A 14,522-nucleotide genomic window follows, 5' to 3' on the forward strand; every position below is an offset into this window, starting at 1 on the left:
CTTTCTTTGCTTGTGTAGTGAATTCAACTGAGTCGCAGACGTAGACTTGGAGACAACACATTTCGATTGCTTGCGTTGTGGCCGAAACGTCGTGAGAATTATTTTATTTTATTATGTTTTATTTTTATTATTTTATTGCTTCCCTTCTACGTGACTTTACCGAAAGAACCAAGAAGACAACACATTTATTCAACTCCAACACAGGGGGTAACTTTCCCCTTAACAGAATAACAACCTATAGTGGTGACCATCAGGCTAACTACACTAATTACAACGTAACTGCTACTACGGACCGGGACCAGAGCTTGGGTCCAGGTCCACGTGTTGGAGACACGTTGAACGGAGAATGTAGACGAAGGTTTCTTCCAGGATGAACAACAACCTTGGTCCCTTTTGGGACCCGGCTTATATTCTCTGCGGCATGACTGGCTCCACCATTGGCCACGACCACCTTCCAAAATCCTCGAGAAGGAACTGGATCCCAACCACATGACCACCCCTAGCCCCCACTTGGGGCCCCTTTGTAGACTTAACTGGTCACGTGTCCTCCCGGGTCAACCAGAGTGCCATGGCTTTTAGTAACCTCATCCTACGGCCGGCACTCACACACCCTGTCCTGCAGGGTTTGCATTGCACGCCAAGCGTGGTGCCATCTAGCGCTATCAATCAGCACTCACCGGGCCCCTCTAGGGCCGGTACTACACCCACATCCTTGTGGTATCCGCGATGTTGTTACACTGCACGCCATGCCACTCTTAGAGCCAGAACTGCAAATTGACATCCCACGATGTCACTACACAGGTGTAGTGACATAGAATGGTCACTACTGTGTCGGCCCGTACGAGGGCTGGGGGCCCCAAGGGGGTGCCTGGGGGGTTACGTGGTGGAGGGATACGGACCTTCCCAGAGGTGGGGGAAGGGAGGCGTGGCCTGGGAAGGGAGGCGTGGCCTGGACAGAGCCAGCCACGCCTGGGCGGAGCCGACCACGCCAAAGCAGATATAAGCGTGGTGTGAACGCAGAGCGAGGCTGTTGTACTGTAATCCGAAGTGAAGACATCATCGGTCGTCAAGTCCCGAGTCGTCGTCCTGGGCCAGGCAGGCCGTTGCCTGCCTGGTCCAGTCTGTGTCGTGTTCCAGAGTGTTAGTGAGTTGAGGAAGGTGGTCACCACCTCATGTACAGTGTTATATTACTTACCGTTTAATAAATAGTGTTGCCTCCAAGCTGCGTGTGTGTGCACCTAATTCGAACCCACTACACAGGTAAAGAAAATGGCATGCTGAATTGAAAGCAAGCGATAAACGAATGTAACATGACACCTATGGTGTTGTTCCTGTCAAAATATGCCGTCTCTATAACATATGCACCCATGCAATCTATACTAAACCTATGCATGATTATAAACAAATTGCAACATAATGCATAGATGAGGTCTGGTCAATACATTATTTTCTGACATCCATGTTAAACTATGTGTTTCTTAATTTTTATTTTAATAAGTACGTACTTTTTTATTGACAATTGGTGAAACAGTATGATTGATCAAATGAATGCTGTGATAATGACAACCAATTATTAATTTTATAGCCAAATATCATACCCAACAGTGCAGTGAGGGAAAAAAGTATTTGATCCCCTGCTGATTTTGTACGTTTGCCCACTGACAAAGAAATGATCAGTCTATAATTTTAATGGTAGGTTTATTTGAACAGTGAGAGACAGAATAACAACAAAATCCAGAAAATCGCATGTCAAAAATGTTATAAATTGATTTGCATTTTTATGAGGGAAATAAGTATTTGACCCCTCTGCAAAACATGACTTTGTACTTGGTGGCAAAACTCTTGTTGGCAATCACAGAGGTCAGACGTTTCTTGTAGTTGGCCACCAGGTTTGAATGCTGTGATAATGACAACCAATTATTAATTTTATAGCCAAATATACCCAACAGTGCAGTGAGGGAAAAAAGTATTTGATCCCCTGCTGATTTTGTACGTTTGCCCACTGACAAAGAAATGATCAGTCTATAATTTTAATGGTAGCTTTATTTGAACAGTGAGAGACAGAATAACAACAAAATCCAGAAAATCGCTTGTCAAAAATGTTATAAATTGATTTGCATTTTTATGAGGGAAATAAGTATTTGACCCCTCTGCAAAACATGACTTTGTACTTGGTGGCAAAACTCTTGTTGGCAATCACAGAGGTCAGACGTTTCTTGTAGTTGGCCACCAGGTTTGCACACATCTCAGGAGGGATTTTGTCCCACTCCTCTTTGCAGATCTTCTCCAAATCATTAAGGTTTCGAGGCTGATGTTTGGCAACTCGAACCTTCAGCTCCCTCCACAGATTTTCTATGGGATTAAGGTCTGGAGACTGGCTAGGCCACTCCAGGACCTTATAGTGCTTCTTCTTGAGCCACTCCTTTGTTGCCTTGGCTGTGTGTTTTGGGTCATTGTCATGTTGGAATACCCATCCACGGACCCATTTTCAATGCCCTGGCTGAGGGATTTGAAGGTATAAGATTTGAAGGTACATGGCCCCGTCCATCGTCCCTTTGATGCGGTGAAGTTGTCCTGTCCCCTTAGCAGAAAAACACCCCCAAAGCATAATGTTTCCACCTCCATGTTTGACGGTGGGGATGGTGTTCTTGGGGTCATAGGCAGCATTCCTCCTCCTCCAAACACGGCGAGTTGAGTTGATGCCAAAGAGCTCCATTTTAGTCTCATTTGACCACAACACTTTGACCCAGTTGTCCTCTGAATCATTCAGATGTTCATTGGCAAACATCAGACGGGCATGTATATGTGCTTTCTTGAGCAGGGGGACCTTGCGGGTGCTGCAGGATTTCAGTCCTTCACGGCGTAGTGTGTTACCAACTGTTTTCTTGGTGACTATGGTCCCAGCTGCCTTGAGATCATTGACAAGATCCTCCCGTGTTGTTCTGGGCTGATTCCTCACTGTTCTCATGATCATTGCAACTCCACGAGGTGAGATCTTGCATGGAGCCCAGGCCGAGGGAGATTGACAGTTCTTTTGTGTTTATTCCATTTGCGAATAATCGCACCAACTGTTGTCACCTTATCGCCAAGCTGCTTGGCGATGGTCTTGTAGCCCATTCCAGCCTTGTGTAGGTCTACAATCTTGTCTCTGACATCCTTGGAGAGCTCTTTGGTCTTGGTCATGGTGGAGAGTTTGGAATCTGATTGATTGATTGCTTCTGTGAACAGGTGTCTTTTATATGGGTAACAAGCTGAGATTAGGAGCATTCCCTATAAGAGTGTGCTCCTAATCTCAGTTCGTTACCTGTATAAAAGACACCTGGGAGCCAGAAATCTTTCTGATTGAGAGGGGTCAAATACTTATTTCCCTCATGAAAAATGCAAATCAATTTATAACATTTTTGACATGCGTGTTTTTGGATTTTGTTGTTATTCTGTCTCTCACTTTTCAAATAAACCTACCATTAAAATTCTTGACTGATCATTTCTTTGTCAGTGGGCAAACGTACAAAATCAGCAGGGGATCAAATACTTTTTTCCCTCACTGTAACTATAGACAGATTTAATGTGTTTTATCCATCTACTTTAAAGCCAAGTAATGAAGAGAACCAATGCTGAAAAAGAGGCAACTTTCTGGCAAGGTAGTGTGTCATGAGGTTTATATCACACACTGTTTATACTGTACATATGGCAACCAAATGTCTGCATCATTATAATTGTAGCGCTTTAGACCTTTACCACTGAAACAATAAGTCCTTGAGATGGCAATTTAGTAATGCAACATTCCTATCTTTATTTTTAATTGCAAAAGATAAGAGCAATTATTATTATTTAAACATATAACCTTGGTAATAGATTATCAGATGACTACAACGTTACATCGTTCAAACCAAAAAATCCGAGAAATTTCAACGTTAAATTTGATTTCGGTAGATAAATGTTGATAAAAAAGTTACACTTTACATATATGACTGATTTTTTATGATAAAAGTGGTCTAAAAATGTTAGGGAAGTTGTAAGAATTGGGAACTTAGCATAGCTGCAAGTAAATTAAGGCTAAAGGGCAAAAGTGTGGAAACAATTGTCCTTTGTTTCAAAAAACCAAACATTAAAAGGTGACAATAAAATAACATTGAGGCACAAATAATGGATTCCATAGTACATTTTCAAATATTGTGTAACATGTTGGCTCACACATGGAAATGCAACCCATAACATTGAGTAATGTGTCTGCTGCAATACGAAACCGAACTCATTGGTGTTGGTCTGGCCAAATAAACTCAAAACTCTGTCTGTTTTTGCTGTTGATGAAGTCTATCAGGCAGGAGAATTGCAAAAAAAAAATAACAGTACAAGGTCGCTCTGATTTGGAATAAGATATCTCCATAGCTACAGAACAATAGTTTAACAGTAATAACCTTCATTCATATTTTTCTAGTACTGTGGTAGTACAGGATTTGTATCCAACACATTCCAAAGTAGACTTCCATGTATAGTTTAAAGATGTCAAAGGCATTGTGTAAGTCTACACCAGAGCTCTGCAAAATCGCATTAACCACAGTCATAGGCATATGTGGTCTGAGCCCTTCACCATGTGTGTCTGTGTCGAATGCAATTTTTTAAACTTCTCAGAAACTGGTGTTATAGAATGCTCACGCATGGCTCATTTATCAGGTGGATCAACCCAAGGTCACGGCAAGGCACACAATGCCAGCTGGTAAGGGAATGAGCACCAACCTTTGTACTATTTAATGTGCATGAAATGCAACTTTTCTTTATAGAATTTTCGTGGCACAATGAACACTAGCTCATGGATATGATACAATTTTGAAACTTAAACGTTTCAATAAGCTCTAAAGGTAAACATGCATGTACATGCTTTTAATATGATGATGATGATGACTGTAAGGAACATCAGCCATGTTCTAGCCACTGCTGAGACGAAGTCCTCCCCACGTCATCACCATTTCTCATTTTGCGATGCCACAATCCATCTCGCTCTTGCACATGAGCTGATCTCATCACGCCATCGCCACAGTGATCCATCTGAGCATGCTCTCTGCTTTGACTGACTCACATTCCATCACCAGGATTGTGTCCTGCTCAAGCTAACTTACATTCCTTACAGGTTAATATGACGTTCATCACGTGTGTTTCGTTCCTCCACTGACCCTAAATTTAAATTCTAAGCAGGCTTCCTTGTGGACTCTTCAGGTTTTTGTCATTATCTACGTTTCTGATCCGTCATGGTTTATATGCAATGATCGACAACTTTTTAATTTTTCATTATCAATCCAGCAATCCAAATGCCCTCCGTCCTGCCATCACTAATTTCCCTCGATATACTGTACATATTTGCTGTGTTTCCCACTTGTCTGCGGCCACTGTTTATTTTGTTTAGCAAACTCATCGTACGTGACTTTTGCTTTTCTCATAATAATATGCTAATGTAGTTAACGTAATAAAAATACAGTTATCAAGCTTTTCCTCCAGTTCATCTATGGGCAAGTTTATTTATTTATTATGTTGCCTGTTAACTCGCACACGTTTGATACACTTTGGTCAAATTCATCAACGTGTGTGCATATTTATAAGTAACAAAAATATAATTGAGTACTTTATTTACAGCTAGAGTAGAACTCGAAATGATGTATGACGATGTCTTTGTGGAAGGGTGCAGATAGTACATAAACTAAAGGAATATATGTTGGGGGAAAACCCCACCAGCCATTATTTATTCACTTTTGGATAAAGAGTGTGAAATATTCAGCAATGGATTGACAAAAGGCTGTAATTCTTAATTTAATAAATGAGAAACAAAACATTTCTGAAGCTTAATAGCATTAACATGACACTTGTCTTCCAGCCCAAACTGCAGTGTTGATAAAATCCTTGGAAAGCTGAGATAAATACACTATTGTCAGGCATATGTAAAGCTGTTTTCACACCCTCTATACACGCATATGTCTTGTCATTCTATCATAAAAAAATAGTAATTTTGCATTGGAAATAAATTCATGGTGAAATACTTCATTTGATATTGGCATTTCAGTAGAATTGTGCTGCACTGTGGTTAGAGGTGAACAATTATGAATATTTCATGCATACCAAAGCCATAAATAACATGCAGCACTGGTTTAACGTGTTAAAATGTAAAGAAAAAACATGCGAACATGTGTTGTACAACTGGTGAAATGTGTCATTTATAGCAGCACATTTAAGATGTAATATATATTAAATAGTTTTATGATCCATATATATAAGAGTGTTAAGCATTTTCAGCATAAAAATAATGTAGCCAGTTAACCTAAAAAAAAATCACAGCATTCAACATAATGTGCATGTATACTACACTGCTACATTAACAATTCATGCATCCATTCATCTTTTTTAATATTGGCCTCATTTCTTTCCACATCTGCATTCATAAAAATAAGATTTCATGAAAAAGACTCTACGAACCCGACCGCAAATATTAACGTGCAGTGCTTTTCTGCCCAAATGTAGAGGCACCAGTGCAGGAACCTCAATGGATTGCCCTAATCCTGCATGGTTCACAAATACAAGCATTCCTGACTTCAACCAAATCAGAGCCTTGTTTGTGCAAAGGAACCCGAGCTCAGACCAAGATTCTGCGACGAAGGTTATCTCGGCATCGAGGCGAAACCTGGAAGGCCATCCTGCCCCAAGGTCTCTCTCACCCGCAGGAAGCTGAGGTCTTTGTCGGGCCCAATGTTGGTGATCTCGAGGTTTCCCAGCACGACCTCACAGTGCTCGTAGATCTTGCGCAGGGTCTGGTACTGAAGCTCGCGCGTGGCACTTGCGCTGAGCTTGTTCTCTGTTCCGCTGCACACTGCCGGTAAACGATAGCAAGCGATGCCATGAGCACATGACCTGTGAACCTGCGTACTTACACAAAGTGGTATGTTTTTAATATTCTCTTGACATATTGTAAAAATATATATGTAGGTGAAAACAAATTACAAGTGACATATTATGCCCAATACACGTTTAACAAAACATAATGTTCTGCCCTTGATCTGCTCAAAAAGTTTCCTGTTAAATTGGTATTTTTATCATCACATTTGCTTGTGTGTCATCACCACAAAAGCACATTTGTAATGTTTTAATTTAAACTGCTATCGCCCCGAATTCTGAAACAAAATTAACTATAAAAATCCCACTGCGAGCTATCGGGGCTTTGTGAATAGTTCATAGCAAGCCTACTTTTGTTGTCCACCATCCATGTACCACCCATGGGTTCTAAATTACACCACAACATTGAGTTGCTCTTGATGCCCTCCAAGCAGAAATATACGTTTTAGATGTTTTATATCTGCATAGAATACATTGCTATGAATTATATACAACAATAACATTAATTATGTTTTTTATTTGCATTACATTTTTAGATAGTGTTTTTATACCATGGTTCTGCACCGCGATTTGAGCATTACGATTTTGTAAACAAAAAGGAAAGAAAGATAAGATACATAATAGATCACGATCTAACCCAAAAACACCTCTTATGGAGTCTATTGGTTGTGAAAGCCTACGTGTTAAAGATTACATTATAAAATAAATCAGTATTCTGCATGCTTAGTGAAAACTATGTATGAGATTAGTTCTGAATAAGTGTGAAAAGAAAGGAACATATTCTGCCTTCAGGCTGAAGCATGTTATGGTTAATATGATTTATTAACGACAGTGATTTAGCAAGATAAAATCCCCATTACAAGTAGAACTCTCAAAGTTATTATGGCCACAGCATGTTGGCTTTTAAACACTTGTAAAGGGTTTCAAGCAGATCTAGACCTAAGGGAAGATGTGTTTGTATTCATATATCATTAAACAAAATAAACTGCAGAAATTAGCATTAAAACGTAAAAACACATTTGCACGCTGCCCAGAGTTGCATACACTACCATGACTTTATGCAGATGTGATATTTAATGTATACTCTCCAACAAGTCGACTCAATTTCTTAAATCCCCTGTGCCACAGGGAAGTCACCAAACACAAACACCAGCTGTCACAACTGCAAACGGAGCATGCCTGCAAACTACTTGGATGTGCAACACTATATGACACCCCCTTGGCAAGCCGTCCTATCTCGTGAAGCAGGGTAACCTTGACGCCAATAAATACAGAGTGAAAAGTGATGCCAGCAACAATGTTTTGGAAACAATACCTCTATGGGTGGGGGTATTTTAGTCACGTCCTTGCGCACATTCTTTTTATTTTATATTTTCCCCACGCCGTGTAATAACTCGAGTAATCGTATGTATCTGTAGGAATCAATTATTATTTTGTTGGAAGGACAGATCACTTTTGGTATCAGGTTGTGTTATTCTGAAAGAAATATTACTCAATTGCACGGCTGAAAAGCCATTTCCCAACTTACACGCCTTTCGCACAGCACAAAATGGGGTCATTATTATAAATGTTACGACTTCAGGTTTATATTTTTTTGTTCAACCGGTATAAATGCTAGAGCGCCAATTCTCATATTGCTTATGGTAAAGTGAGTGTTTAATGTTCACTCCAATAAGTGGACATTCACTGCAATAGCAGTACCGACTGTGCGTCATCTCCAAAGCCTGTATTCTCTAGCGCCATATTGAATGCTCTCCTGTAAATCCACTGCGTGAGTAATTTTGCAGGGAATTCTTCCTGTTAAGCCGCATTCGTCATTGTGAATATAACCAACATAGACGCAAGCATGTGCCGTCCTAAAAAAACTGTGAAATGCAAGCTGCATGAATTGCATTGTATCCAAGGGCACGGCACAAAAAAGGAGAAGAGAAAAAAAATAGCCCAGACCACCATGGGACTGACTGCCCAGTCTGGCTGATGTATAGCGACAGCTTAGACACAGCTCTATATCGCAAAGTAATTTCATTTCAAACTAACATGAAAAACTGCTCAAACAGCTTCAATAAAAATGACTGGCCCCCCTTTAGCTTGGACTCGGCATGAAAGATTATGCTAACTGATAAGTCATCGCTGCAAATGCACTGTCATGTAACGCACAAGCTAGGCTTTTTTATCATGTAAATGTGGAAGAAGATTTGTGGTAGCTTTCACCCCCGCCCCCCCCCCCCATGTGCTGATAGCTCATTGTCAGGATTTTTTCTGCCTCACCCCCTTTTTAAGTAACCTGCTAAATTGTCTCCAAGGTTGGCTTAATGGAGGCAGACGACCTCAGTATGGGCACATTAATTATTTGACCTCACCTCAAGGTTTCTGGTGACATCTGGAAAAACTTATTGCGTCGGCTGTTGAGAAGATTGGCAGAACAATAATTTATTTAGTATGACGCTGTTTCGAGTTAGCATGGGTTGAATAGGAAGGGAAAAAACAGCTTACTGTCATGTTTAGGACAAATAATAGCATACTTGCTTTATTTTATAAAATCTTAACAAAAATGGTACCTCCACATCTACAAAGTTTGTAAAAGACCAAACATGTGGTTTCATGATAAGCCAATATATTACTATGGCTGCACCAATGTCTGATACACATTCATACTTGTATACACATACGTGTAGTGTAACTTGGTGCATGTACCTTGACCAGACCAAGCCTACGATGCACATACTTTATGCATTTTGAGATATGAAGTCACAGATGAGTAATTTAAAACATGTCAAGTGAAAGTTTTTAAACAGTGTGCATAAGTGAGCCTGTGACCGTAAAATGGCATTTAATTTTGGCAGCAATGCTCTTGGTACACAAGTGATATAATAATAGCACGGGCAGAGCAAGATACGGTTTCAAATGCATGTATCACTGGAGCTGCTTTGTGATCTCTCTGGAGACCGCGTGAATCACATTTGAGGTAACTGTGTGTATGACAGAATTAGAATGGCAGCCTTAACCCACACATCTGGAACATATTTACTTCCATTGACACATATATGCATGTCATGAAATAAATTAATGTAAATATGGATAATAGTATAATTACATATTTTGTGATTCGATTATATCTTGTTATAAAGCGTGCCAAACACTGACCTCAGCATTCACATTGTAAAAAAACCCAAACATTTTGGGTTTTAAAATAATGCTCTACGAGTGTTTGTTAAAATATCGCATAGTCCAGCTTCTGGATAGTTATAAATAGCACAAATAAAACAAATAGTGAATCGAAATGCATTCCCGAAACAAATAATGCAGTAAAAATGAGAATGTAATTATAGAGAAGCATTATACTGCAATGAATATAAGTAAACTGCTCTAATTACCAGTAAATTATGTATGTAGACGAGCTGCATAATTAAAATAATAGCAAATAATATCCAGTGCTTGCCGGGGTGCTGAGGGTAAGGGGTCTCTGCAGCGGGATTAGGTGGCAGTAAAACTCGACGGGGTTTGCACATGGACGAGCATAATGGAGGCAGTAAAACACTTCAGACACCTTTATGGGGGCTCAGCTGCCTCCACGGCATTATAAGTAAATCTGTTATTGATTCCGAGACTTATTTAACACAGCAGTACAAACTGTCTTGTACCGCTAATAAAGACACCTGTACATTATTGCACCTGCGCAGCTAGCTGTACCGTGCTTCCAGCATCCAATCACCCGAGGCATTTTGGGAAAGAGAGAGGGGGTGATTTCAAGACGGTGTCTGCATTCTTAAACGAAACGTGCAGCGCGTTTTTCATGAAAGCTTCGTTATAGGAGAAATGCTAAGTAAAAGTTCAATCTGCCTGAAAACCCCACGAAAAAATATTTTTCCATGAGTCTAGACAACGCACCAACTGCTGTCAGTATTTTTGTTACATTTCGACAACGGTTTCCAGCATTGGCACTGATTTGCTTAAGCCATACAACGAACATAAATGGTGTGCACTTATTGTTTTGCATTTTAGAATAACGAGTAAAAGTAAACTTCACTTGTGCATGTACTGCTTAATATAGACCAAGCCATGGTGTTTAGAGTATGCGGCTGCTATACATTTCCACATGATAAGCCACTTCATTGAGCTATCATTCGTGGCCAGGTGGTTTCTGAAAAAGAGCTACATAGCTCAGTTGGCCTCACATGGGATTGTTTGACCATACTTAACCACGTTCCTCGATATGGGTTGGTGAAGGGGCAAAAGGGACATGCAGGATCAGTTCAGATACAATTTGCCACTGATGTTCACCCTGATCAAACCTTGGTCACCAGGTTCGTCGCGCAATGTGCTAACAACTGCACCACAAGACCCACACTGTATAAACTAATGCCACTTAATTCTCTATTATGCTTGGATTGTAATTATATCTGCTTAAACAAATGTTAAATAATAATTGCAATCATATCATACTCCAATGGCCTGTCAGGTCAATCCAGATTCATTGGTAAGTTAAATGTTGGTAATTGATACTACAGTCATCTGTTTGGCCAGAATAATCGTAGAGCTGGGCCTCTTTCCAAAACGTTACATCATCGCACACTTTTGGAGCGTTTTAGGCAAGTCAAAATCGTGCTTTCACTAGAAACTCAAGCTGCTTTGTGCCAAAATATAATGTGTATGGCTCATACAACCACGCGGCACTCTCACTCACAACAACCCTACTAGCACTGGAACTGAATTTTTTTATTTTGAAATGCAATTTGTAAAATGAATGTAGCTCAAAAGCCAGGATCCTTTTAATCATACAAATAAGAAATTAGCTACCTCATTAAGTCAGGTTTTTATTATTGCATTGTTTGATATGTTTTCATGATCATTTTATAACTATTATTCTTAGCATTTGGGAAAGTATATGTATTTTTCTTTCATTGGCATATTTTTTTTATTATACCCTCTACATGTGTTGAAATTAAATATTTCATGCATAAGTAAATACATCTTTGTTAAATACTTATACGGTATTAAACATAAATATTTATTTTTATTCAGTATTTTAAAGATAAAAACAGGAAAACACTTTAATGAGGGTAAACTTACACAAATAGGGGTAATTGAAGAGGTGGAATAGCACATACAAAAAATAATTTTATAACTATAATAACTATTATTCTATAAATACAAAAATGTATTGATGCAAAGAGAGGACAGGTTTCCGAGAGACTGATAGTTACATCAGCTGGATTAATGACCAACCGTTTCTAGCTTTTTAAATGGCGCTGTTTGATGCGAAGTTATCATGTGTGGCTCATCGTCTTTCTCCATTTAAATTGTGCGCTACAAGCATCAAACAAATGCACCGGGACATCTCTTAATTTTATCCAGGATAGCACTGTGTTTCTCGCCAGGAACTCGACGGGTTGCTGCACGTACTGCACACCTTTGAAGTACTTTCACCAAGAACTGTGATCTAGGCGATGTTTTGTAATACTCTACATTGGTTATTGCTTGATCCAGAGATCACAGGTGGCCTTATTTCTCACAAAACGATGCCCAGGTCAGAGCACCGTGCCAGCACTGCTAAAATATCTGATTTCAGCTCTGAGTTTGCAACCAAAGTAAAGCACTCTCATTCATAGCGAGTTGCATGACCTCAACCTAGTCACCAATGACTGCACAAATACGATGTTATTTCCACTTAATTTGGCTAAATCCAGAAGAGAAATAAACACATTGAACGTGACATAAAAACAAAGGACTACAAGCCTCCAAGGTTTGTTTAAAAAAACTCCCATAATAGGAAACGGTATTTGCCATAGATCTTTAAAACCTAGATTCAGGTCTTAAAATAAGCATCTTTACCCCAGATATTTTGAAATACCTAGCTATAAAAAGAAACCCATTTTGCCTCCAAAGTTCGGTAGGTGCCACATAAATGATTACAGTATTACCATTTAAAATGTAAAGTTGGTTACTTTATGCAGTAACTTGAAATATAGGCATATGTTAGGTATATGTGTGCGTATATGCTGCATGCATGTGAAAACTAAAGAAAATATAGCATCCCTGACACAGACGTTGATGGAAATATGGAATGTAAAAGATATAGGTTTCTTGTACTGTAATTGTGATCAGTCATGTGACGTTACATTTACAATGTAAATTAATTTAATGTTATATTCCAAGTTATCACTGCTCATAAATATACATATAGTGTTCTGTAAAACTAGGTCGCTAATAAGAATGTCTGCTCCGATAATATTTGATTATGGTTGTTTAGTATTGTCTATTTTCCTCACAGCCACCTAACTTTCTGAAATGACAATTATCAATTATAGTAAAAATTTGTTAAACTAATTAAATATAGTTATAGAAACTGTTAATTTCCACATATTGCAAAGAAGTTACACAGTTACATATTAATAAAAAGTGCAAGGCAACCATGAGATTGATGAACACATCCTGGTGGCTCATAAGGTCATTATCAAAATAATATAAGCATATACAATACATAGTGACTCTTACATAAACAAACATAGCATGCATTTGCATTGGTGTTGGACAGATGATGCTTTGAAAATGTATATTCTGGATAGAAGACAGTTTATAAAATAATAACACCATGCTTAATTTATTGATGAAACATTTATATATTTATACTACAGCACTCCAATTTAGTATTTTTTCACCTAATAGATAACACTGTTCGTACAACTCACAATTCATGATGGCAAGATATGCAGCTTGGTGACTGCTATATAAGGTGGTGTGTGTGTTCTTATAGCGAAGTGAACAGCATTGTGACCGTGCAACTTAATGAAAAATAGTACCAAGACTCTCACTATATTTTTCTGTACATGTCATTAGAGAAAGGGGCATTAGCATCGCACAATGAACACGTGGCTTCAGGCCAAATCGTGCCCAGCAAGAGCTCATCATCATTATAATTTATTTTCTAACAATAATTATTACACTTGGGCTGTACATTGTGTAGAGCTATCTAAATGAAGTCTAGCTGGTTGTGTTGAGCAGGTGGCCAGCTGCAGGCCATGCAAGAACTGCCACAGTGTGCTCTGGGAAAGCAACACAGGGCCATTTGGTGGCTAATTATTTTAGGCATCTGGATAAACAGCCAGCTGGGTAAAGAGTTGATCCCAGCAGGATATAAGCATGCAGCTTGCCAATCCCAAATTAAATGGTGTGCTCCATTGATGGGCCATGACACAGCTTGGAAGACATGCATATGCTCATAAATCAACGGCAGAGTTAAAATGTACACTGTTGGAAAAAATGCGAGACGAAAACAATAATAGTGAAATAAAAATGTTAAAATATACTATTTATATCACCCCGTTAAAATATGTATTAAACGTAGTTACATTAAACGATACATAATGGTTTGCTGGCATCCTTGGAAAATATAACAGATATTGTATACGAAATAAGGGCATTATTTTGCATTATATGTACACAATCTATGCATATGCGAGTATAAACTAAGTGCTCCACTGCAGTGTGTTTAACAGTGGCACAGGCAGAATGATGATTGAACATTAAAAAGCTCGTAGGATAGAAAACACTTTGTTTAAAGCGCTTTAATTATTCCGTGTTTTAGCTGAAGCCTGGATCAATGTCTCTCATGAGAATGTATGAATCCCTAAGGAGAAAAAAGGCAG

General features: G+C 39.0%; 1 protein-coding gene across 4 annotated transcripts in view; it reads right to left on the bottom strand.

The window, feature by feature from the left end:
- Window positions 1-14,522, bottom strand: part of LOC133345361 (receptor tyrosine-protein kinase erbB-4-like) — a 211,687-nt gene that overhangs the window by 105,152 nt on the left and 92,013 nt on the right. For 3 of the 4 annotated variants that reach the window (XM_061556054.1, XM_061556052.1, XM_061556053.1), the window contains exon 2: window positions 6,702-6,853. The exons of the other annotated variant lie outside the window; for it this stretch is intronic. In XM_061556054.1, coding sequence (XP_061412038.1) covers window positions 6,702-6,853 — 152 coding nt within the window. The remainder of the gene's footprint in view (window positions 1-6,701; window positions 6,854-14,522) is intronic. 4 annotated transcript variants of the gene reach the window in all.

This window comes from Lethenteron reissneri, chromosome 21 (assembly GCF_015708825.2).
Source record: "Lethenteron reissneri isolate LAM-NWPU_2019-01 chromosome 21, ASM1570882v1, whole genome shotgun sequence".
Classification (NCBI taxonomy): Eukaryota; Metazoa; Chordata; class Hyperoartia; order Petromyzontiformes; family Petromyzontidae; genus Lethenteron; species Lethenteron reissneri.